Source organism: Coregonus clupeaformis, chromosome 1, assembly GCF_020615455.1.
Source record: "Coregonus clupeaformis isolate EN_2021a chromosome 1, ASM2061545v1, whole genome shotgun sequence".
Lineage (NCBI taxonomy): Eukaryota > Metazoa > Chordata > Actinopteri > Salmoniformes > Salmonidae > Coregonus > Coregonus clupeaformis.
Genome location: NC_059192.1, coordinates 66,316,570 through 66,342,345, shown reverse-complemented (window position 1 = coordinate 66,342,345; position 25,776 = coordinate 66,316,570). Strand labels below are relative to the sequence as shown.

Here is a 25,776-nt window from a genome sequence, read left to right as displayed (position 1 = left end):
AGAGCTCCGAGACAGGATTGTGTCATTGAACATCCCCAAAAACACAGTGGCCTCCATCATTCTTAAATGAAAGATGTTTGGAACCACCGAGACTCTTCCTAGAGCTGGCCGCCCGGTCAAACTGAGCAATCGAGGGAATAGGGCCTTGGTCAGGGAGGTGACCAAGAACCCCATTGTCACTCTGACAGAGCTCCAGAGATCCTCTGTGGAGATGGGAGAACCTTCCGGAAGGACAACCATCTCTGCAGCACTCCACCAATCAGGCCTTTATGGTAGAGCGGCCAGACGGAAGCCATTCCTCAGTAAAAGGCACATGACAGCCCGCTTGGAGTTTATCAAAAGGCACCTAAAGGACTCTCAGACCATGAGAAACAAGATTCTCTGGTCTGATGAAACCAAGATTGAACTCTTCGGCCTGAATGCCAAGCATCACATCTGGAGGAAACCTGGCACCATCCCTATGGTAAAGCATGGTGGTGGCAGCATCAAGCTGTTGGGATGTTTTTCGGCGGCAGGGACTGGGAGGCTAGTCAGGATCGAGGGAAAGATGTACGGAGCAAAGTACAGAGATCCTTGATGAAAACCTGCTCCAGAGCGCTCAGGACCTCAGGCTGGGGTGAAGGTTCACCTTCCAACAGGAAAACGACCCTAAGCACACAGCCAAGACAACGCAGGAATGGCTTCGGGACAAGTCTCTGAATGTCCTTGAGTGGCCCAGCCAGAGCCCGGACTTGAACCCAATCGAACATCTCTGGAGAGACCTGAAAATAGCTGTGCAGCGACGCTCCCCATCCAACCTGACAGAGCTTGAGAGGATCTGCAGAGAACAATTGGAGAAACTCCCCAAATACAAGTGAGGTGTGCCAAGCTTGTAGCGTCATACACAAGAAGACTCAAGGCAGAAATCGCTGCCAAAGGTGCTTCAACAAAGTAATGAGTAAAGGGTCTGAATAGTTATGTAAATGTGATATGTTTTTTTATTTTTAATACATTTGCAAAAATGTCTAAACCCTGTTTTTGCTTTGTCATTATGGGGTATTGTGTGTAGATTGAATAGGGGAAAAAACTATTTAAACCATTTTCGAATAAGGCTGTAATGTAACAAATGTGGAGAAAGTCAAGGGGTGTGAATACTTTCCGAATGCATACATACATACTCTGGACTCCAACATTGCTCATCCTGATATTTCTATATTTCTTAATTGCATTCTTTACTTTTAGATTTGTGTGTATTCTTTTGTATTTTCTAGATATTACTGCACTGTTGGAGGTAGGAACACAAGCATTTTGCTACACCCGCAATAACTTCTGCTAAATATGTGGATGCGACCAATAAAATGTTATTTGATTTGGTGTCAGGAGACACCATTGAAAGCATGTCCTGAGTTTTAGTCACAGTTCATTTTTCAGAGACATAGTCCTACAATTTTTCATAATTGATGTGCTAGCTGAAGTATATAGAAGTCTAATAATGTAATCAGACCTATTCTTACTATATTGAACTGCTTCAGCTTCTATTCAGATTGAATTCATTTAAAGTCCTACTCCAGGCTCCAGGCTCCTTTTTCAGCTCATTTATCACCTGATTTACTTAACAAAAGGGCACATCTCCTCTGACCTAGCACAAGTAGGGGGGTGGGCCATTCCTCTTTTGTTCTCTATTGCTCCTCTATTATTGCTCAAGCAAGGGGGGAGACCGATGACAGAGGGCACCATCAGGTCAACTCCTTGAATGGCCTACCCAATGAATTTGGCACTTGTGATTTTTGTTTAAAACTATACTGCTCAAAACATATTTTTTTACCCTTATGTGTGTGTACATTACTGTATTTATATGTGGAATATTGTTTTTCAACTGGAAAAGTAAACAAAAATTGGACCCCTGTAGCTCAGTTGGTAGAGCATGGCGCTTGCAATGCCAGGGTTGTGGGTTCGATTCCCACGGGGGGCCAATATGAAAATGTATGCACTCACTAACTGTAAGTCGCTCTGGATAAGAGCGTCTGCTAAATGACTAAAATGTAAATGTAAATCTCCAACTACCATATAGCTGAAGCAAGCACACACATTTTCTTCAGGAAATGTACCTTTTCTAGTTTAGAAATAAACTATATATTCAAAAGTATGTGGACACCCCTTCAAATTAGTGGATTCGGCTATTTCAGCCACACTCTTTGCTGACAGGGGTAGAAAATCGAGCACACAGCCATGCAATTTCCATAGACAGACATTGGCAGTAGAATGGCCTTACTGAAGAGCTCAGTGGCTTTTAACGTGACACCGTCATAGGATGCCACCTTTCCAACAAGTCAGTTCGTCAAATTTCTACCCTGCTAGTGTATTTAACTTACCTTAGAAGTGTTTACTTTGTAGGCTAACTAGCATCTATTGAGTTGCAATGTCCCATAAATTGAATGCCCAAATCAAGTTTAAGTATGTACAATACATGTTTTGCAGTGACATAATTCAAATGGAAGGCTACAGCTAATCTTTTTTCATTTTACCGTGATTGACAAATCATTATTTTGATTCCCATGATTCGATTCACTGCGATTGAACCAAACCCGAACTACTACACTATGGCGAAGTGAGAAATGGGAAGTGCGGCATCCTTCAAACAGTAAAGAATTATGTGTTTAGCCTTAGTGAATATCTTAAAACATACTAACTTGGTAAAACACAAAACGTGCATATAAAGAAAAAGGGAGATTTACTATTGGGTTTAACACCTTGTCCATTGGGACTACCGTAACCTACAGAGAGAATCACAAATCACAAATGGTGTAAACAAACAAAACACTTCTCATATCAACAGCTGAGAAAGACTTAATCAAACACAATGCTAAGCTTACCTGGCGTGGGTCCTTTTTGGCCTCCTCCATTAGAGTGTCCAGCAGAGAGGCCACCACCCAGGCCAAGACCAGCCCTGGCATAGGCACCATTTGGCCTGTAGCCTGGTTAGACAATGGACAAGGGTCAAAAGTATACAAGGATATACTATAATCTTCCAAATGATTAGTACATTTTTTTAAATAGCTCAGATAGACAGAGTTTTGTATTGACTCACCATTCATTGGCTGTGCGCCATATCCATTACCGCCATAGCCATTACGGCCATACACTGGAAACACAAATTACAACATTAATAGTTAGTTAAAACAAGCATCTATAAAAGGTGAATTCATATATCCATTCACAATTTTCAGCTTCTCACTTACCTCCCCTCCTGTTTGCAGCTAGTTGAGGTACCCCCAGACCCCTTCGAGTCCCCATTCCAAAAGCAGCACCTGATACCACAACATTAACAAAGGAGCAAATATGTGGTCATTGTGCTAAATTATAGATGATTATGCTATAAAGAAATGGTGGGTGGTTGGAGAACACAGTACGTTACCTGCACCAAAAGGTGGTCGGCCGTATCCTTTCATGGGTCCTTTCATGCCAGCTGTGGAACACATGAATACACAAAACAACATGATGTGACCCAACTCAAACTCCTCTACCATTTAACACACATATACATAGTGTTACAGAAGTAAGGTTGTAAAATATGAGGAATAAGAACACACAATACAAACACAGAAAATACATGCTGTGACTTAACTCAAACTCCTCCACCATTGAACACACACGGACATGCAGAAGTAACATTGGAAAAGATTAGGAAAGCTACTTGATCATGTAACAAGACTAGCATCCAGTGCTAGTGAAAACGTATTCATTTAGTCATGCTGAATGAATATTGGCAATATATAGACGGGTTGACAACATCACGAAAACGATGCACACACTTCAATGGGGCAGAAGGCTGTGTGTTGTTGTGATTCTGATGGCCAGATAGTTAGCAACAATGACAAGAAACTGCCATGTTGGGAATCGTAAGTGGCTCGTTTAAGATAGTCTAATCTTGTTCTTGATACCATGTCTTGTTTTGAGGTGTTTTGACTCATTTCATGTCAATGCTAATATTACTTAAATTCGCTAGCTAACCAACAACTGTAATGATGTATTTGAGAAACAACAAGTGTTCATTGTGCAAATGTATTTATGCTTTCCATAAACATTGGGGACAAAATATAGTTTACATGTTGTCAACAATCTAAGCCAACCCAGTCTGTTTTGCCACATAGTTGCGCACGTGTCGGTTTTGTTGCTAAACAACAAACCCATCTATATGCCAATTTTAGTTGTACAGACTCTTAGTCACATAAGTACAACACACACACCATTTGGATTCGGCGCACCATGTCCATTGGGTGCACCAGCTGCAGCTCCTTGGCCTAGAGGTTTCAGGTAAATGACACCAAGCAACATATTTTTTATCAATTGATATTTAAACACAATATTATCACATTCTGTTGATATTTAAACACACTTTACAAAATTAATTTAGGCGTACCATTGGGCTTAGCTCCTTGTCTGTTGGGCACAGCAGCTGGAGCAGCACCGTAACCTTGGGATCAATGAAAATACATTATTAAAAGTAATGGAACCCGAAACAATCGTTCACAGATGGTTTGGGAACAAGTCATCATTTCTCAAGGTGAACAGTCTCAATGGAAATGTACTTGGCAAAGGCTTCATTATGAGCTATGATTGCAGCACCAATACAGGAGTTTACTATACCATTGGGTTTAGCTCCTTGTCCATTGCCATTGGGCACACCGGCACCATAACCTGGAAATAACACAGTTGTCAAGGAAACAATTATTATATACTGCAAATTCACCATGAATGATCTAGAAATTGACAGAAACAGAGCCAAGGAGGTTTACCATTGGCCTTAGCACCATTTCCATTAGGCACAGCTGCAGGAGCACCATAACCTAGAGATCAGACTGATCAGATTGATACTCAAAGACAAAAAAAGTGATTTACCTTTTGACTTTTGACCATTGGGTACAGCGTCTGGAGCACCATATCCTACAACAGGGACATCACAGTGTTACGGAAAATGCATGATTGTACCAGATCTCAACAAATAAATCTGATATGACATAGTACAGATAAGACTCCCTGCGGACCTGGCATCTTTTCACTCCCTCCTCTCTACATTTTCTTCATCTGTTTCTGCTGCTAAAGCCACTTTCTACAACTCTAAATTCCAAGCATCTGCCTCTAACCCTAGGAAGCTCTTTGCCACCTTCTCCTCCCTGCTGAATCCAAGGTTTCAAGACTGGTCATTCAACTGAGACTGCTCTTCTCTGTGTCACGGAGGCTCTCCGCACTGCTAAAGCTAACTCTCTCTCCTCTGCTCTTGTCCTTCTAGACCTGTCTGCTGCCTTTGATACTGTGAACGATCAGATCCTCCTCTCCACCCTCTCCGAGTTGGGCATCTCCGGTGCGGCTCACTCTTGGATTGCGTCCTACCTGACCGGTCGCTCCTACCAAGTGGCGTGGCGAGAATCTGTCTCCGCACCACGTGCTCGCACCACTTTTGTCCCAGGGCTCAGTTCTAGGCCCTCTCCTATTCTCGCTATACACCAAGTCACTTGGCTCTGTCATATCCTCACATGGCCTCTCCTATCATTGCTACGCAGACGACACACAACTAATCTTCTCCTTTCCCCCTTCTGATAACCAGGTGGCGAATCGCATCTCTGCATGTCTGGCAGACATATCAGTGTGGATGACGGATCACCACCTCAAGCTGAACCTCGGCAAGACGGAGCTGCTCTTCCTCCCGGGGAAGGACTGCCCGTTCCATGATCTCGCCATCACGGTTGACAACTCTGTTGTGTCCTCCTCCCAGAGTGCGAAGAGCCTTGGCGTGACCCTGGACAACACCCTGTAGTTCTCCGCTAACATCAAGGCGGTGACCCGATCCTGTAGGTTCATGCTCTACAACATTCGAGAGTACGACCCTGCCTTACACAGGAAGCGGCACAGGTCCTAATCCAGGCACTTGTCATCTCCCGTCTGGATTACTGCAACTCGCTGTTGGCTGGGCTCCCTGCCTGTGCCATTAAACCCCTACAACTCATCCAGAATGCCACAGCCCGTCTGTTGTTCAACCTTCCCAAGTTCTCTCACGTCACCCCGCTCCTCCGCACACTCCACTGTCTTCCAGTTGAAGCTCGCATCTGCTACAAGACCATGGTGCTTGCCTACGGAGCTGTGAGGGAGCAGCACCTCCGTACCTTCAGGCTCTGATCAGTCCCTACACCCAAACGAGGGCATTGCGTTCATCCACCTCTGGCCTGCTGGCCCCCCTACCTCTGCGGAAGCACAGTTCCCGCTCAGCCCAGTCAAAACTGTTCGCTGCTCTGGCACCCCAATGGTGGAACAAGCTCCCTCACGACGCCAGGACAGCGGAGTCACTCACCACCTTCCGGAGACACTTGAAACCCCACCTCTTTAAGGAATACCTGGGATAGGATAAAGTAATCCTTCTACCCCCCCTTACCCCACCCCAAAAAAAATAAAAAAAATAAAAACATATTGTAAAGTGGTTATCCCACTGGCTATAAGGTGAATGCACCAATTTGTAAGTCGCTCTGGATAAGAGCGTCCGCTAAATTACGTAAATGTAAAAATGTAAATAAGGGGTTAATTTACCATTGGGTTTAGCACCATTTCCATTAGGCACAGCTACAGGAGCACCATAATAACCTAGAGATCAGACAGATTAAAACCAATGGTCAAAGTTGTATCACTTACTGAATCTCTGAAAAAATACTAATACAGACTACTTGCTTTAACACTAAATTGGCATGAAAGAAGAAAGGGAGATTAACCATTTGGCACAGCTGCAGGAGCACCATAACCTAGAGATCAGACAGATATTAACTCAAACAAACCAAATGGTACTTGTGTCACTTACTGAACCTCTGAAAACCTAACACCAATATAATTACTAAAACACTAAATTGAGACTCAAAGAAAAAATTAGATTTACCTTTTGATTTTTGACCATTTCCATTGGGTACAGCAGCTGGAGCACTATAGCCTGCAACAGGGACATCACAGTGTTACAGAAAAAACATGATTGTACCAGATCAACAAATAAATCTGATATGACATAGTACAGATAAGGGGATAATTTACCATTGTGTTTAGCACCATTTCCATTGGGCACAGCTGCAGGAGCACCATAACCTAGATATCAGAAAGTTGTTAACTCAAACCACATGGTAGTTGTGTGACTTACTGAACCTCTGAAAACAAAATATGAATATACTTGCTATAGCCTAAGACTAAATGGCATACAAAGACAAAATAGTTTACCATTGGCCTTAGCACCATTCCCATTAGGCACAGATACAGGAGCACCATATCCTAGAGATCAGACAGATGTTAACTCAAACCAAATGGTATTTGTGTCAGTTACTGAACCTCTGAAAACCTAACACCAATATAATTACTAAAACACTAAATTGATACTCAAAGAAAAAAGGAGATTTACCTTTTGATTTTTGACCATTTCCATTGGGTACAGCAGCTGGAGCACTATAGCCTGCAACAGGGACATCACAGTGTTACAGAAAAAACATGATTGTACCAGATCAACAAATAAATCTGATATGACATAGTACAGATAAGGGGATAATTTACCATTGTGTTTAGCACCATTTCCATTAGGCACAGCTACAGGAGCACCATAATAACCTAGAGATCAGACAGTTGTTAACTCAAACCACATGGTACGTGTGTCACTTACTGAACCTCTAAAAACCTAATACCAATATAAGTACTAAAACTCTAAATAGATACTCAAAGACAAAAAAAGTGATTTACCTTTTGACTTTTGACCATTGGGTACAGCGGCTGGAGCACCATATCCTGCAACAGGGACATCACAGTGTTACGGAAAATGCATGATTGTACCAGATCTCAACAAATAAATCTGATATGACATAGTACAGATAAGGGGGTAATTTACCATTGGGTTTAGCACCATTTCCATTAGGCACAGCTACAGGAGCACCATAATAACCTAGAGATCAGACAGATTAAAACCAATGGTCAAAGTTGTATCACTTACTGAATCTCTGGAAAAAATACTAATACAGACTACTTGCTTTAACACTAAATTGGCATGAAAGAAGAAAGGGAGATTAACCATTGGGTTTAGCACCATTTCCATTGGGCACAGCTGCAGGAGCACCATAACCTATATAGAACAAACAAACATTGCATGTAGATTAAATCGCTGCACTCCACAGGTGTAAACCCTACATATGTAATTTAGCCATTGCTATTGAATAAATTCAACTCTCATGGAACAACTTGTCACACCCCACCAACCCTGCTGTACATACACTGATGAGAGGTCATCAATTCAACACCAACTAAAACATGTTTTCCAACTGTAGTATTGTGCAAGAAACATAATGTAAACAGAGAAACACAGTGTAAAGTGAGTATTTACCATTGGGTTTGGCACTGTTTCCACTGGCCACCCCAGCTCCAGCGCTGTAACCTAAAGAACACCCAGGTGTTACCAACATATACTGTATAACATATTAAAATTGTGAACACGTAAAATGTTAGCATTGGCATTACAGGTATAAAAGTTGTACATTGCGTTACGGGTCGTTCCACCAAATGAGTACCTTTTGGGTAGTGTTTTATTTCACCTAATTTTAACATTCTGTCATAAAGAGCACATGTACAACTTAATAAAAAATATGTTGTCCTATCTCAATAAAAAAAGGACTATTGTAAGTGCCAAACAGGGTTGACCGTAACAGGGTTGACGATTTAATCTTAAAATCAGCCATAAATCCCCTTGTGACAGGGGGAATGGAAGCTTGTTGTGTGCAACAGGGAGGGGCAACTGAATGCAAGCGTCACAAAAAAATAATAATTGTAAAACATTTCTAGCCTATCTATGGTTAACATCTTATGCTCGACCCGCTCAGTTTCCACCACAAAACACCAGAAAAATGGCCTAAAAGAGTAGAACCAGCTCACCTGCTTTTACACTATGATTCGACTATTAGATGTTCAATGTTTCTTTTAAAAATAAATATTTTAAAAGGAATAGTTTCACCATATCCTGAGGGGGAAGAGGCATTGTCGTGCCCTCTTCACAACTGTGTTGGTGTGTTTGGACCATGATAGGTCCTTAGTGGTGTGAACACCCAGGAACTTGAAGCTCTTGACCCGCTCCACTACAGCCCCGTCGATGTAAATGGGGCCGTGTTCGGCACTCCGTTTCCTGTAGTCCACGATAAGCTCCTTTGTATTGCCCACATTGAGGAAGAGGTTGTTGTCCTGGCACCACACTGCCAGGTCTCTGACCTCCTCCCTATAGGCTGTCTCATCGTCGTCGGTGATCAGGCCTACCACCGTCGTGTCGTCTGCAAACTTAATGATGGTGTTGGAGTCGTGCGCGGCCATTCAGTCGTAGGTGAACAGGGAGTACAGGAGGGGACTGAGCAAGCACCCCTGAGAGGCCCCCGTGATGAGGGTCAGCGTGGCGGATGTGTTATTGCCTACCCTTACCACCTGGGGGCGGCCCGTCAGGAAGTCCAGGATCCAGTTGCAGAGGGAGGTGTTCAGTCCCAGGGTCCTTAGCTTAGTGATGAGCTTGGAAGGCACTATGGCATTGAACGCTGAGCTATAGTCAATGAACAGCATTCTCACATAGGTGTTCCTTTTGTACAGGTGGGAAAGGGCAGTGTGGAGTGCAATAGAGATTGCGTCATCTATGGATCTGTTGGGGCGGTAAGCGAATTGGAGTGGGTCCAGGGTTTCTGGGATGAAACCTTGGACCCACTCCAGGGTTTTCAAAGCATTTCATGGCTACAGATGTGAGTGCTACAGGGCGGTAGTCATTTAGATAGGTTACCTTGGTGTTCTTAGGCACTTAAAATGAGGGAGAGACATTTCATGTGATTAGATGAATCACATGAAATAAATAACAATCTTCCGAAATGACTTTGTCAAAGCAACAAAACAACGAGGGCTTTACAATGATGAGAATTGGGAGACATTTTGGGATTAAGTGGGTTCAAATCTTGAGAGAGATAACAGAGTACACAGTGGAACATGTCAAAATGCTGCAATCCTCATTCATATAAAACATCTGATTTATTACATTTTTCCATGTGGTATACAGTATATTAAAGGGCACTTCATTTAATATTCAATATTGGTGCACAATTTCTACTTAAAATTTCAAAGGAACGCAAAGGGTATTCATTTGGTGGAACGACCCTTATGCTGATTTGACAATGTTTACAAGACAATGATTAGGACATGACACCTACTGGTCAACAGTCAAGTATTCAAGTTGTTGATATACAGTAGGATGTAAACTCTTAGGCTGTGTTTACACAAGCAGCACATTCTGATCTTTTGCCCAATTATTGGCAAAACGCTGATCTGATTGGTCAAAAGAGCAATTAGTAGTAAAAAAGATCAGAATTGGGCTGCCTGTGTAAATGCAGCCTTAAAAACACACACACACACACAAAATAGGGTGGATTTAACATTGGGTTTAGCCCCCTGTCCATTGGGCACTCCACCTCCAGCACCATAAACTTAAATTGGGATCATACAGTGTTATAGCAAACATGATTATACAACGTTGTTTCACAAACTCTACCCTCTCTGACAAAATAAAGCAGATTCACAATGAAAAAAATCAGCTGCATATCCTACAATTAGTATGGCAACTGTTATTACCATCAGACCTAGGTTTCAAATACTTGAAAATTGTTTCAAACACTTTATCTGTGCCTGTTTGAGCTTGCCTGGTTTAATGCACCAATAGATGTCTAAAAATTGCGAACCCTGCACTCCAGGCAAGCAAATGCTCAAAGTATTTGAAATAATTTTACCAAGGTCTGACTACCATACCAGTTCTCACACATTTACCCTAATGCACATAATGTACAGACTACGCAGCCCACAGCAACCTCTTCACACAACTTACCATTTCCCTTGTTTCCATATCCATTGGATGGTATCAACATCCTTCCAACACCCCCACCATTTCCTGAAATGGGAAAATAAAATGTTTTAAGATAAAGCATAAAGATCTCAAATAGCCTAAGTTGAATAAACATTGATTGACATATCGAGTTTAGCATTGGGTTGAGGGCCATGTCCATCAGGCACACCAGCTGCCGGTGCCAGTCTATATCCTACAATTGGGAATCACATATTACATCAGCAAAAATGTAAAAGGTGTCACTTTTTGACAGTGATGGAACTAATCAACATACTTTCACATGACATTTGGAGAAACTGATTGGCTACTTTTTAATGATGATTAAATTAAAATATAAAAACTATGACAGGCCTGTGTGAGTGCATTTTGCAGATCATTTAGGGTAAATGTGTTCCATTGACACTAGGGGGGAAATCCCTCAATAGAGGGACTGTGTACAAGTAGTAAAATATATTTTCTCACAGTGAGATGTCAAATGTAGACTGCCGCTGCCACCAAAGCTTAGCTGCCTTTGATTTCAAGACAAAGAACTAGTGGAAAAGAGTAAATGGAATATATGGTTGTTTCGCACGATCACAAGAAAACTTGAAAGAGGGCCAACGCAATGCACTTAAGAGTTGCATAGCAAGCATCGCTCAGATTTTTGTCTTTCTTCAATTTGACATGATCGTTTGAAATGTGACAGGTAAACACCAGCATTTGCTAGAGATTACTCTCTTCCCTGCCTTCTCCGTCTTCTTCATTCAGGCATGCGGACTGGACCCTTTCATGAAGCAGAGTAATACTAGCTCCATCTTTCAACAGAATTACATGTAATTGTGTAGTGTTTCAATACGCATGCCTACAGTTACAACACTCCTTTTGTATGATAATCTAAATAACAGTGCTTCTCACATCAGGTCTTAGAGGGCACACATCCAGAATGTTTTATAGGTGTCTGGCTCCTTAAAAACCAATCCAAGTTTAAAATGGTACAAATGGTAATTAACTGCTCCAAGTGAAACTGACATGTTTGCCTACAAATGGAATAGACCTTTATAACAGGCTAGGTTGAAGGTAGTATTTTTTCGACCTAGATAACAAGTGCAATGCATTATAATATGGTCATAATACATAAAAAGACTTGTCATAAGTATCTATAAACCCCTTATGTGTTATACATTTACATTTTAGTCATTTAGCAGACGCTCTTATCCAGAGCGACTTACAGTTAGTGAATATATTTTTATTTTTTTATTTTTTTATACTGGCCCCCCGTGGGAATCGAACCCACAACCCTGGCATTGCAAACGCCATGCTCTATCAACTGAGCTACATCCCTGCCGGCCATTCCCTCCCCTACCCTGGACGACGCTGGGCCAATTGTGCGCCGCCCATGAGTCTCCCGGTCGCGGCCGGCTGCGACAGAGCCTGGATTCGAACCAGGATCTCTAGTGGCACAGTTAGCACTGCGATGCAGTGCCTTAGACCACTGCGCCACTCAGGAGACATCATCTTGATCATCTAATGATCCTGAGTTTTATTATCAACCATTTTGAGTCTGTTGGAAAACTGCCACATAGAAAGACATAACATAACCTCTACATTATATATATTTTTTAATGTGCTTTTTAAGTTATGTGTGAGGTTTATACAAGTAGTACTGTATACCAAGTTTAATGTTGTATAAACGTGTACAGTATAATGCTTTATGAATGAGCAATAAGTAGCAACAGGTGGATACAGCAGCCAAGTTTACTCAAACTTGAACTGAACCACAGAAACCAATATGTCCACATCTTAAGAATGTTATTTGAGTGACACAAGTATACCCACACTGCAAATAGCCAAAAGGTAGCTATGGGGGGCTCACACAAACATAAAACAGAGACAACCACCTCAGCACCAACTGCTAATGAGCCACAGCATCATAACTGCTGGCCACATGTCTCGACGCTCATAACTCAAAAGCTGTGGTTCATGGAGCGTTGCACCTTCTCATAGCAGACAGACCACTGACAAACAAACAACTGACTTCGTGAAATTCTCCAAAGAAGGTTAAATTGCAAAGATTTACTGGAATAAAATCTATCAGCAATTATATACTAATCTAAATTATCAAAATGGCACCATAAAAATGTAAGACTAGTATAGGTTAGCTACACCAGTTTGCTTGCATAATGACATCCAAGGTCATAAATCAATATTAAGCCCAATACAATATTTGCAAATGAAGGTGCAATTCAAGACCCATAGAATAGCCTCAGTGCAAGAATGTACAAGAATGAAATAAAAAGGAATGTCTAAGAATCAAAGAGATCGTAGAAGGATTTGTAACAAATGGCATTTCCTTTTAAGGTCTTCAACTACAGCCATTCCCTGTTCCCTGTGCCAGTGCACACTAAACTCAAGGGTAGCACTTAGATATTGCCATATGTGAGTATCTCTCAGAGGATTGTCAGTAGATTGGCATCATGCAATAAATAAATACATATGGTCATTTGAAGCAGAACTGGCAACATTAACAGTGTCACATACTGTATGTGGCCCCTCCAGGAATTGAACCCACAACCCTGGTGTTACCAGCACCATGCTCCAACCCACTTAGCCATCAAAACCACTCATACTTCTGAGAAGTATGTGACAGACCCTCTCTCTCTTTCCACAACTCTCCCACTTACCATTGTTCTTCAGCTGTGCACTACGCACCAGCCAAAGGACCAGCAAGGTCCGTAGAAGTAGCCATCCCAACATGGTGGAGACCCAACAGAATAAAAAAGCCAAAAGAGAGAGAGAGAGACACCAGCAGAAAAGGGAATGCAGCTGCTCTACTGTTGGCATATTCTGTGCATGTGAGGGCTTCATATACACTCTTGTTTCAGGTGCCCCTCCTCTCATCACCTCTCTGGCTTTGGACATTCCCATTTTGGAGATGCTCCTCCCTTTCCTAGGAAACACGACAACCCCACAACCCAATTCCTTGGCCATGGTGTACACACACTTACTGAATAATTGGACACTTAAAGTACATTAACACTTAGACTAAGAGAAGGGGATTCACCAAATATGACAGTGACTGATGGGCTCCACATGGTGCATCACCAAGGTTGCAAACAAGGGAAAAAGATGCCAACACAGTGCACTTAAACCAAAGCAGTTACTTAGCACTGACTTGTGGGCAATTAGCCTTAGTAAGTTTGTCTTAACGATGTTTACAATTGGGAAAAAAAAACAATTGGACAAAAAAGCAAGCTAAATTGGTAAACTGTACATTTCTAAAAATGATGTACTGCCTTGCACCAATGAAAGACATGCATCCCTTCAGTACAACTATGGGGAATATAACTTGTAGTTACAATAAGGACCAATATCTCCCAACTACACGCTCTAGAACAAAAATGTTTTTTTTTAAATTTTATTTAATATTTTTAACATGGATCAGTCTAGACTGTCTATTTTCACCTGCTAATGTAGCCCAGTGAAAGACACACACACTTCCAAACATCTTACACTTTAAAGAATTTCAATCGACTGAAACCAAACGTTCAGACAGCAAGACACGACTTATGCTCAAGTAAATAAAATAACAATCTTAAATATAGTATAAATACAGTCAGGTAAATCAATCAACTATGAAGGCATAAAAGGCACAGATAAGGTAAATATAAGCAAATATCACTCACAATCAGGCATCAATGACTCAGAAAACTGCACCCACATTTTGGGAAAACACAAATATGAAACAGGAGTTATTTCACAGTACACAGGCAGAATCTCCTATTGAGGACATGAAAAAGACTTGAAAGAGACAGCGTCTGATAGCATGATGATACATTTCATATAACACTCATGACAGGAGAAGAAATATGTGGAAAGACAAGACATTTGATGGGAACTATCAAATTACTGTAAAAGCCTGATGCACTTTCCTCTCCCTTTCATGGGAAGCCCACCATGGGCTGTGCCACCATTAAACAGTCGGCGGCCAGGGCTATAGAGGAATATAGGCATTTTCTACTGAATTTCCCCCAGCTTCGCGCTCTCCCGCTTTCTCAGCATTATTGGGAGTGGCTTCAAAGCTGTATTCTTTCCACCTGGCTAGGACAGGCGCTAAGGAAGGGTTACACTATCCAGTTTCACTGGACCCCTTCATTGGGGGTCGTGGAGATGGTGATGACGTCGCCAGAGGAGGTCGCTGCTCTAAACACAGATATTGCAGAACTCCTGGCGAAAGAGTCGGTCACAGTAGGTCCCTCAGAGGAGAGAGTCAAGGGGCTTTACTCGCCTTGTTTCCTTGTGCCAAATGTGACATTCCCCAGCAAACAGAAGGGGGAACTAATAAAGAGTCCCTGACAACAACCAAAACGAAACAGGTGGGGTTTTAGGAGGGGTTCTGAAACACACTCATGTGGGTGTCCACTGAAAGTTGACTAGCAACAACAACTGGGACCTAAAAGACACCCACCATGAGCACCCCCTAAATTTGCCCAAGAAGAGGCAAACAAAATAAAAATCCACACCAAACTTAAAGACAGGAAGCAAACCAAAAAGTGGAGCCAAACGAAAACAGGGAAGATCTGATAAAATATTGTTTTTCTAGAACTCAAATAGGGAGCGCCAACTAAAAGGTGTTAACCATCCACATCTCTCAAGACAACTGGAGCACTGGGCCAGCCACTCTTAAATAATACCTGGGCTAGCACAGGTGAAAGACCTTCTGACTAACGATATGACAAGTCAGCACAGGTGTAACACATACTGACTAACGAGGTGACACCAATCGGTGAGCCCCAAGTGCTAACATGCTAAATTGCTAATGTCCAACCTCGAAATATAAATGGAAAAACGAAAGCCTGGAACACAAAAAAGACAGGGGGGTGTGAGGCCAATTATGGACCTACGTGTAGCCAAAAGGCCTTTTCGAATGTTTACGACAAAACGTCTGCCAGAATGTATCCACCAAAACGACTTTTGCATGAGTATATCAAATAAATCAAATGTATTTATAAAGCCCTTTTTACATCAGCAGATGTCACAAAGTGCTTATACAGAAACCCAGCCTAAAACCCCAAACAGCAAGCAATGCAGATGTAGAAGCACGGTGGCTAGGAAAAACTCCTAGATAGGCATCCCCGAAGAAACCTAGAGAGGAACCAGGCTCTGAGGGGTGGCCAGTCCTCTTGTGGCTGTGCCGGTGGAGATTATAAGAGTACATGGCCATTAGGACCAGATCGTTCTTCAAGATGTTCAAACGTTCATAGCTGACCAGCAGGGTCAAATAATAATCACAGTGGTTGTAGAGGGTGCAACAGGTCAGTACCTCAGGAGTAAATGTCAGTTGGCTTTTCATAGCCAAACATTCAGAGGTCGAGACAGCAGGTGCGGTAGAGAGGGAGAGAGAGAGGGAGAGGGAGGGAAAGAGAGAGAGGAAGAGAGAGGTTTGAAAACAGCAGGTCCGGGACAAGGTAGCACGTCCGGTGAACAGGTCAGGGTTCCATAGCCGCAGGCAGAACAGTTGAAACTGGATCAGCATCACGACAAGGTAGCACGTCTGGTGAACAGGTCCGGGTTCCATAGCCACAAGCAAAGCAGCAGAAACTGGATCAGCAGCACGACCAGGTGGACTGGGGACGGGGACAGCCAGGAGTCATCAGGCTAGGTAGTCCTGAGGCATGGTCCTAGGGCTCAAGTCCTCCGGGGAGGGGGGAGAGAGAGAGAGATGGGAGAATTAGAGGGAGCACACTTAAGTTCACACAGGAAACCAGATAGGACAGACTGACCCTAGCCCCCCGGCACATAGACTATTGCAGCATAGATACTGACCTGAAGGATGCGTACTTCCATGTGCAGGTGCTTCCGCGTCACACAAGGTTTCTCCGCTTTGCCTTTCAGGTAGTGGCGTACAAATACACAAGGCTGCCTTTTGGGAACGCCCTGGCCCTTTGCACCTTTTCCAAATGCGTGGAAGCGGCTATAGAGCCCCTGTGTCGCCAAGGAGTTAGGGTTTTGGAAAAAGAGCGCGCCATGGCCTGGTCAGCAGATTGTCTATTTGGGTCTCCAGTTGAACACTGCGACCATGATGGCACGGGTTTTGGACCCTCGGAAGGCCCTCAGACAGTTTCGCCCGACACACACGGTGATGGCGCATTCGGTCATGTCCCTCTTGGGGCTCATGTCATCCGGCCACACATGTGCAGACTACAGCTGCGACTGGAACCTGTGCGTCATTGTTGCCGCCTGTTGTTAGTTCCCATCTCTCAGAGCGGATCTGGACTATTGTAGAGACCCGCGCACCTCCGTCAGAACGCCACATCAACTTCCTAAAGTTGAAAATGGTTCTACTGGTACTGTGGCACTTCGCCCCCATGCTTCGGGTTCGAACCACTGTTGCCTACATCAATCGCCAGGGAGGAATCTGGTCTCATGCGCTTCACCTCCTGGCAGAGGAACTGTCGTTGTGGGCTCACGAGCAGCATCGCTCATTGACGTCTTCACACATTTCAGGACACCTCAACGAGGGGGCACACCTCATGACCCGAGTGGCATCTGCACCATGACATTGTTTGGGAATGGTTCGGGAAAGCCGGGGTGGATCTTGCCGCGTCGCGAGCCAACGCGCATTGGGCCCTCTTCAAGCTCAGGAAGAACACCCACTAGGGACAGATGCTTTTGCGCACCACCCGTGGCCGAGAGTTCTACTGTATGCCTACCCACCAACGTGTTGCATTCTCCCACTGTTAGCACAGGTGAGATCAGAGGGGCTGTCAATCATTTTGATAGCTCCCGATCGCCCGGGGGCGAAGTGCCGCAGTACCAGTAGAACTTATGCCAGTAAATGGAACATGTTCGCGCAATGGTTCGACAGAGAGGATGTTGACCCTGTGTGTTGCTAGATGGAGAGCATTCTCTTGTTCCTGCAGTTTCTATTTGACAAGCAACGTTCTCCGTCCACCATTAAGGTGTATGCCTTGCCGATTTCTGCTTGTCATAAGGGTTTTGGCAGTATCTGTCTTAAGCCATCCCTCGTGAAAGGTTTTCTATTGTGGACACGGCGGCTCAGACCTGTGGCTCGAGCCACGGTTCCCCAGCTTTGTTAGCCACCGTTCGAGCCCTTGGCCCAGATTCCTCTAAAGATGCAGTCTGTGAAGATGGCATTGTTACTTGCCCTGACCTCTGTCAAGCGTGTCAGTGACTTGTGCACTCTGTCGACGTGACCCGACTGTCTCGCCATCAATGGCGATTTGAACAGGGCGGTGTTGCGTCCTAATCCGGCCTATATGCCTAACATTATCAAGAGCTTGTACAGATCGCAGATCATTGAGCTATGGGCTTTCTCCCCTCCTCCTTGTCAATTTTTACCTTTTGGATATGTCCTCGAGCTCTCTAACACAGTCTGTACTCTGCGTTGCTGCTGGGGCTATGTGGTGGGCTGTCAAGTGTTTTTCCGGACAGCCCCCCCTTTTGTGAGGGACATGTCGGGGGGAGGGCATGATTACTGTCTGCAAGGTTCAGTTCCAGTTCATTACCTTTTTTCTGCCCATCAGTCTTTGACTGGGTGTGCGGACTGACTGAGGACACAGTAAGCTGTAGCACTTTGTGTTACGTTTCTGTTGTACTTCAGCCTAACTTTTCATTATGTGGGAAGTGTTGGGACCAGCAGGGAGTATATTCCAGTGCGTTCGCTCCGCCCTAAACCAATAGGAGCGAAGCCCCCCTAATGGGGCGGAGCTCCACGATATAGAACGATAGTTACTGGGTATGTAACTCCAGTTCTATGAGTGGAACGGAGCCCCATAGGGCTTCAGGCCCTGACCGGCCCCCGGGGTCTCACTGAAGACTTTTCTCCCATTGGCTGGAGCACGTGCATAATTATCTTTTCAGGCTGTGCTGCTTAGGCAGCGGGATAAACCAATAGAAGCGAAGCCCCCTATGGGGCGCCGCTCCACTCATAGAACTGGAGTTACATACCCAGTAAGTATCGTTACACGTCAGGTACTATATAATCCAGTCCAGACTATTCTTCGAGATACTCCAACAATACTTTTCCGAGCTGTGCATCTCATTGGTTACTAGGGAGGAAATGACAACTTCTGACAAATTGGTAGCAGGAGCGAAAATATGAAACGAATTTAACTCCTCCGTCCTCTGCTTTCTTAGCTCCTTTCGCCTGTGAAAGAATTTCCATGATCTCAGCTTATATATACACACACACAGACAGAGGATGAGTGACTCTTTGTATGCTTCCAAAAAAAAGAGGCGAAAAAAGAAAGATATCTCACCTTCAACTTACATTCCTCACTGCTTGCCCAAATCCTCATCTTATGGGGTCAAGGGAAAGTTAATGTCTGACTACTTAACCCCCAACCCAGACCTCTCACTAACTTGGCTTACCACCAAGCCCAGTGCCCACCTCTGCACACCCCAAGATTGTGCAAAAACTCACCAATATCTTGGTAAGGACCAGTTAAGGTTGGATTTGCGGATTCCACCCTGCTTCTTTGCCTTCCCACAGTCTCCTCCTTCCAAACCAATGGAATAACTGCCGACAGTCAGTGGTTGTTCTTGGTTCTGGATTGATGCAGTCTGGGCTTTGTGGTTTCAACTGGTAACAATGTGAGAAATTATTTCATGTTTATTTTTATTACAGGGCACATATGAGAATGCCAGGACGTGGTCATGATTTTAAATATTTTTTATATAGCTTTTAATTTTGTAAACATTTTTATTTTATCTATTCACATAAGTTACTCAATCAACCATCAGAAATACATTCAGAAATTTTAAAACATGTCAGTCAAGTACATATGGTCCAATATAGCCCAAACTAAAAGCAGTGTTACACTATTTCCAAAAATCATAATTATAATTGTATTAAATATTGCAGAAAAAGCCTGTTTGTAGAGGACGCAGCAGCACAGAGTGTGAGCTGTGAAGTGGTGTTTGGCCCGAGCACTAGAATGACTACAACAATATTTACTGCTGAATTTAATGCTAGAGGTGTTTGTGTTTAAGGTGGGCATTTGGTTTGTTTGTGCCCAATTTTTGTATGCTCGTTAAGAAGGAAGAAAAGTGACACTTACACAGCCAAAGTAAAACAAAGTTGTCAAAGACGAGATGTTTTGGTTACAGTAGCTATGTTTCCATCCAATTGGCAACAGATTTTCATGTGAATATGATAAAATCTGCATAAAAACAATGTGCATTTTCACACCAGATATGTGTTTCCATCAAACTGACTTGTTGCGGATAAAAGGCTGTGCTTGAAGACATGGTGCACAGAAAGAATTTGAAGTTAAATTCCCATGTACCAAATAAAAAGCAATTTGAACTCTACTGATGGTTTTGTGACAAAAACTGTTGCATTATATAGCAAATGTGCCCACTCTGGTTTTGGCACGTGCACTCTAGCCAACAGATCGCAAATACAATGCAGGTAGGCTAGCCTACATAATGAGATTATTATGGATAAGAGCGAGATTATTTTTATTTGTCAAAGGGCAGCCAGGCATCGATCGTCATGTCACCAGAATAAGACCCTTGCTATTTATTGGAAAGGAGCATCAAGCTCATCAACGTGCACTTTAATGACGCTTTGAAGTTCATCATAATTTATTTAATCTGTAGCCTAATAAACAGCATGCTCCCCGGGAGGACCACACAACATACAGTATCAGAGTGACTCCAAGTTTACTTCGATATGATGGTTATTATATCAATATTTGCATATAAAGGTATTTCCAACGGCATTTCTCGCATAATTAATTTTACTGACACAAAAAGATCCCACCAAGTCGAAGGAACAAATTGTCTGTAGAAATGTATTAAATTGTACCGACATTTCCTGTTTCCATCAGCCCGTTTGTGACTTGTTTCATGCATCAAATAATTCAGCAGCATGAATTACGGTTGGATGGAAACCTGGTTACTGAGACAGGAGAGGCTACATGGTCACGCCTGGTGCCTAAATTGATTATTTATGTGGCGCAGCTGAGAGTCGAGTGTGGAGATGAATGGATTTGGTTCACTTCAGTCAGTCATCCTGATGAGCCCTTCCCAGCTAGCTAGTTTGGGAAACGCGTCACTTTTCGTAACAGGTTAGGATAATTAAGGTAGATGGTTAGGAGGCTGATATTAATGTTAGGGAAAATGGTCCAAGTAGCGTGAAAAGAGGGGCCACTTTTCACACCATTGCAATACAAAGTGATTTTCGTAGCAGGTTAGGAGAGCATTTTCGCCAACCCTAACCATTTTCCTAACCTTAACCGCAGTCTCCTAACATGCTACGAAAAAGTAACTTCTGTATACAAGTGGCAGTGAAAAATAGTGTTTCCCGTCAGCCAGTTTATGCTGGCTAGCTGGCAACAACAGCAGCATGGCGCTAGTTAAAACTTTTAAAATAAAGTAATGTTTATTTGGATGGGCGAGGGAGAAATAACTTAGTACTGGTCAACATCTGGATGTCACCGTGACATGCCAATTTTAGCTAACATAACAAGGCGGTGCGAGGTGCTTGCCGATGTTGAGTCTTGCTTCCCACTGCTCAGCTGGAGGCTATCACTTCGCGGTCTGTAGCTAACGTGGCCAATTTGATGTGTGTGTCGTGAACAACATTCGCGTGATTAACTTTAGTGGAATCGGCGGTTTGCCTTCAAAATAAAAGTCCCCCATTGAAACATGCAAATTAATAGAAATAGTGGAATCATGCCACAATTGGACCAGATAATGCTAAACAAGCTTGGAATACAATAATTAGTTCATTTGACACAAAAAATACTAATCAGTTGAAATCGCACTGTGGATGTATTAGACTTCAGAATTGCATTGGGGGCATACTTACATGCACTGTTCAGCCATACTTATGGATATTGGGTCCATGAAACGTGGGTGTCACTTAGTAGGCTTATACCTATGGATCTTGGGTCCATGAAATGGGGTAAGGCTGACTGCAATATTAATTTTCAACATGCAAAATATCTGAATAGTTAGGTGATTTCCCACAGTTGAAGTCCTGCAACAAGAGCTACGATGCTAATATTTATGTAAACTCTTCAGAATTGTAATCAGTGAGCTTATACCCCATTTTGTGGACCCAAGATCCATAGGTAAGGCTGTAGAGTGACTACAGGTATGCCCCAATGCAATTCTGAAGTCTAATACATCTACAGTGCGATTTCAGATTTGTTTTTGTCAAATTAACTAAATTGTCTTCTGTTGAACATTCCAAACTTGATTAGCATTATATAGTCCAATTGTGGCATGATTCGACTATTTCTATCCTTTTGCATCAGTTTCAAATGGGGGACCTTTATTTTGAAGGTGAACAGCCGATTCCACTATTGCTGCTCACACTGTTGTTATTCAAGACACACTGGTACCAATGTACATTTTTCCCATCCCACATGATTTTATTTAGAGTAGGATAGAAGCCTACACGATAAATCATTTGTTATATTGGTAGTAACCACCTGGATGTCACCGTGATACAGTGTACTGCTCAATGGGGAGAGTTTGGGCTGCAAGCCGGCAACACAACAACACCGGGCACTGTGTCCTTCGCTCCCGGTTGCCGCAGTAAGGAGAGGGAAGTCGCTAGATGGCCAATATCAGGCCAGGGTGATCGCTAATGCAAATATATTGTAGTTATTTTAACCAAAAATGTACAACTACTACATTAACGTCTACATACAAAATATATAAACCATTCAACTGTATGATCCTAAACAATCTCCCAAGTCCCAACTTCGGCAGACAAGTTTAACATTCTCAAAAGTTTCTAGCCACAAGCTAGCTGGGAAGGGCTCAGGACGACTGACTGAAATGAATCCGTTAGTCTCCACTCGACATACTGTATAACCGACAAAGACAAAACCATGTCTGTCACATACCTGCTGCTGGGAGTGTCGGTCCTTTTTTATTGGTGTCCTGGAAAAGGCCCGTCTGGCTTTTCCTGGCTCTGTGTATCTGACAGTCTTGTCTTTCACAGCCCCACTCTTAAGACTACTGTACTGTGTCCAATACAATTTTCCCCTTTGAGGACATTAAAGTTAATCCGATGTAAAGTTAAATGAAAGATTCACGTAACAAATAGGATTTTTAGACAAAGTAATCCTACAATGACAGTTTGGTCAAGTCAATATACGCCAAAATGTTGAGGGTTTGAAAGGACATTGTCCTTCAAACTTAGAGCCATTCACATGTTCATATATCTGCCTGGTCTCATAGACTAGACGTAACATAGAAAATGTAAATCCGGGATGCTTAAATTAGTATATTACGTTTTGTATGGTTACACGAGTTGAAGCTCATCATGGACAACTTTAGTAATTTAGCTAAGGAGCAACTTTGCAACTACTTAGCATGTTAGCTAACCCTTTAACCTAACTCCTAAACCTAGCCCAGTTAACGTTAGCCACCTAGCTAACGTTAGCTTTAGCCACCTAGCTAATATTAGCCACAACAAATTGGAATTCCTAACATATACAGTACCAGTTAAAAGTTTGGACACACCAACTCATTCAAAGGTTTTTCTTGATTTTTACTATTTTCTACATTGAACTAACACATATGGAATCCTGTAGTAACCATAAAAGTAACCAAGAGTGTGCAAAGCTGTCATCAAGGCAAAGGGTGGCTATTTGAAGAATCTCAAATATAAAATATATTTTGATTTGTTTAACACTTTTTTGGTTACTATGTGATTCCATATGTGTTATTTCATAGTTTTGATGTCTTCACTATTATTCTACAATGTAAAAATAGTAAAAATAAAGAAAAACCCTTGAATGATTAGGTGTGTCCAAACTTTTGACTGGTAGTGTACATTTAGCAAATCGTAACGTATTGTATGAATTGCAATTCGTAACATATCATACAAAATAAATTCATACATACCATACCAAATGTAACATGTCATACTAATTGGAATGTCACGGATTTACATTTACTATGTTACGTCTACACCTGAATACAGGTTGCATACATACATCTCCAATAAGGTATGCATTACATAAACATATCATGGACATTTATGGAGACCTCACAGACACAGACAGACAGACACACGTGTTGTCAGTATGGCAACTTTTCAGGCACAGTAAAGACAAATAATCATAGCCAAATTCCTTCTCCCTGACTGTTTACTGTACCCATGCGGTCTGAAACATACCCTCTCTGCACTGAACTACAGTGTGTGGTGGGTTGAGGCTGTGGGTGAAAGGATGTTAATGTAACGCTCTGTGTACCATACAAAGAAAATTGGTCCTGCGAACACAATGTTACCATAGTTTGGAAAGGGATTCTCCAACTCTCCACTCCGGTCTCTTCGCTCTGTTTATAAAGCCAGGTGTAGGGCTTGTGTGGCACTGGTGGTGGGGCTGCCGACTAAGCTCTGATCCCGGAACCCTTTGGTTCTGGGCCAGTCCAGTCTACCAGCTCTTTGAGACTGACACTAACTGGCATTGCAGAAGCAGTTGAACTAGCCTGAGATCCTTTAAAATTAATTTGGCGAGCATTTGGAAACAAAGTCAGTACGGCTTCCATGGTATTTCCCCTAAAAGTTACCTCATGAGGTGGGGGGGAGGGGGGTTAAGATGGTCATACAATGGATCATTTAGCTTTTTGATTTAGAATTGAGGTATACATTAAAAAATATATTGCATTTGGCCTTTACTACTGTAGCCCATAGAAACACATTAAATAACACATTCATAAATGGCAAAAAAAAGACAGTCAAACAATGAATTATAAGGAATAATGTTTTGAAGTGTCTGTTCTATATCTAGGAGATATTGTATAAGAACGCTCAGGATTATTATTATTATTTTCGGACATATTTAACCCCTTATTTTTGTTGGCACAAAACTACCTCCATACTTCCATTCATTTGTATGGGTTACCTTCAGACGAGTCCCGTAACACTTGTGGGGGTCCTAGAGCAACGGAGAACACCATCGTGTTCGTGAGAGTCTCCCCTTTCCACAGTGGGGTCATATTAGCTTGTAGCTCAAACGGTTCGGACGCTACAGACAGAAGATGGCACATCAGCGTTACCGACTTCAGACGAGTCCGTGGGGCTTGTAGGGGTCATAGAGCAAATCGGAGAATACCATCGTGTTATATAATATATTTTAGATTCTTCAAATAGCCACCCATTGCATTGATGACAGCTTTGCACACTCTTGGCATTCTCTGAACCATCTTCATGAGGTAGTCACTTGGAATGCATTTCAATTAACAGGTGTGCATTCTTAAAAGTTAATTTGTGGAATTCTTTCCTTCTTGATGAGTTTGAGCCAATCAGTTATGTTGTGACAAGGTAGGTGGGGTATACAGAAATAGCCCTATTTGGTAAAAGACCAAGTCCATATTATGGCAAGAACAGCTCAAATAGGCAAAGAGAAACGAAAGTCCATCAATACTTTAAGACATGAATGTCTGTCAATACGGAACATTTCAAGAACTTTGAAAGTTTCATCAAGTGCAGTTGCAAAAACCATCAAGCACTTTGATGAAACTGGCTCTCACGAGGACCGCCACAGGAATGGAAGACCCAGAGTTACCTCTGCTGCAGAGGATAAGTTAATTAGAGTTGCAGCCCAAATAAATGCTTCACAGAGTTCAAGTAACAGACACATCTCAACATCAACTGTTCAGAGACTGTGTGAATCAGGCCTTCATGTTCGAATTGCTGCAAAGAAACCACTACTAAAGGACACCAATAAGAAGAAGAGACTTGCTTGGGTCAAGAAACACGAGCAATGGACATTAGACCGGTGGAAATTTGTCCAAATGTGACATTTTTGGTTCCAACCGCTGTGGCTTTGTGAGACGCGTTGTGGGTGAACAGATGATCTCCGCATGTGTATTTCCCACCGTAAAGCATGGAGGAGGAGGTG

The 25,776-nt window shown here is 42.7% G+C and overlaps 1 protein-coding gene across 30 annotated transcripts in view; it reads right to left on the bottom strand.

Moving 5' to 3' along the window:
• The window catches only part of cmn (calymmin), a 74,810-nt gene extending 61,095 nt beyond the window's left edge, over positions 1-13,715 (bottom strand). For 21 of the 30 annotated variants that reach the window (XM_041884141.1, XM_041884134.1, XM_041884313.1 and 18 more), the window contains exons 1-22: positions 13,564-13,715; positions 10,886-10,948; positions 8,372-8,422; positions 8,063-8,113; positions 7,883-7,936; positions 7,738-7,782; positions 7,555-7,608; positions 7,406-7,456; positions 7,228-7,278; positions 7,048-7,098; positions 6,899-6,949; positions 6,738-6,767; positions 6,559-6,612; positions 4,879-4,923; positions 4,627-4,677; positions 4,400-4,453; positions 4,227-4,280; positions 3,395-3,445; positions 3,219-3,287; positions 3,068-3,121; positions 2,853-2,954; positions 2,715-2,753 (exon numbers count right to left, since the gene is read on the bottom strand). In XM_041884141.1, coding sequence (XP_041740075.1) covers positions 2,715-2,753; positions 2,853-2,954; positions 3,068-3,121; positions 3,219-3,287; positions 3,395-3,445; positions 4,227-4,280; positions 4,400-4,453; positions 4,627-4,677; positions 4,879-4,923; positions 6,559-6,612; positions 6,738-6,767; positions 6,899-6,949; positions 7,048-7,098; positions 7,228-7,278; positions 7,406-7,456; positions 7,555-7,608; positions 7,738-7,782; positions 7,883-7,936; positions 8,063-8,113; positions 8,372-8,422; positions 10,886-10,948; positions 13,564-13,636 — 1,198 coding nt within the window. In that variant the 5' untranslated portion in view covers positions 13,637-13,715. The remainder of the gene's footprint in view (positions 1-2,714; positions 2,754-2,852; positions 2,955-3,067; positions 3,122-3,218; positions 3,288-3,394; positions 3,446-4,226; positions 4,281-4,399; positions 4,454-4,626; positions 4,678-4,878; positions 4,924-6,558; positions 6,613-6,737; positions 6,768-6,898; positions 6,950-7,047; positions 7,099-7,227; positions 7,279-7,405; positions 7,457-7,554; positions 7,609-7,737; positions 7,783-7,882; positions 7,937-8,062; positions 8,114-8,371; positions 8,423-10,885; positions 10,949-13,563) is intronic. The other 9 variants (XM_041884167.1, XM_041884199.1, XM_041884159.1 and 6 more) reach the window with 9 other exon arrangements.
• Positions 13,716-25,776: the final 12,061 nt, after the last annotated feature.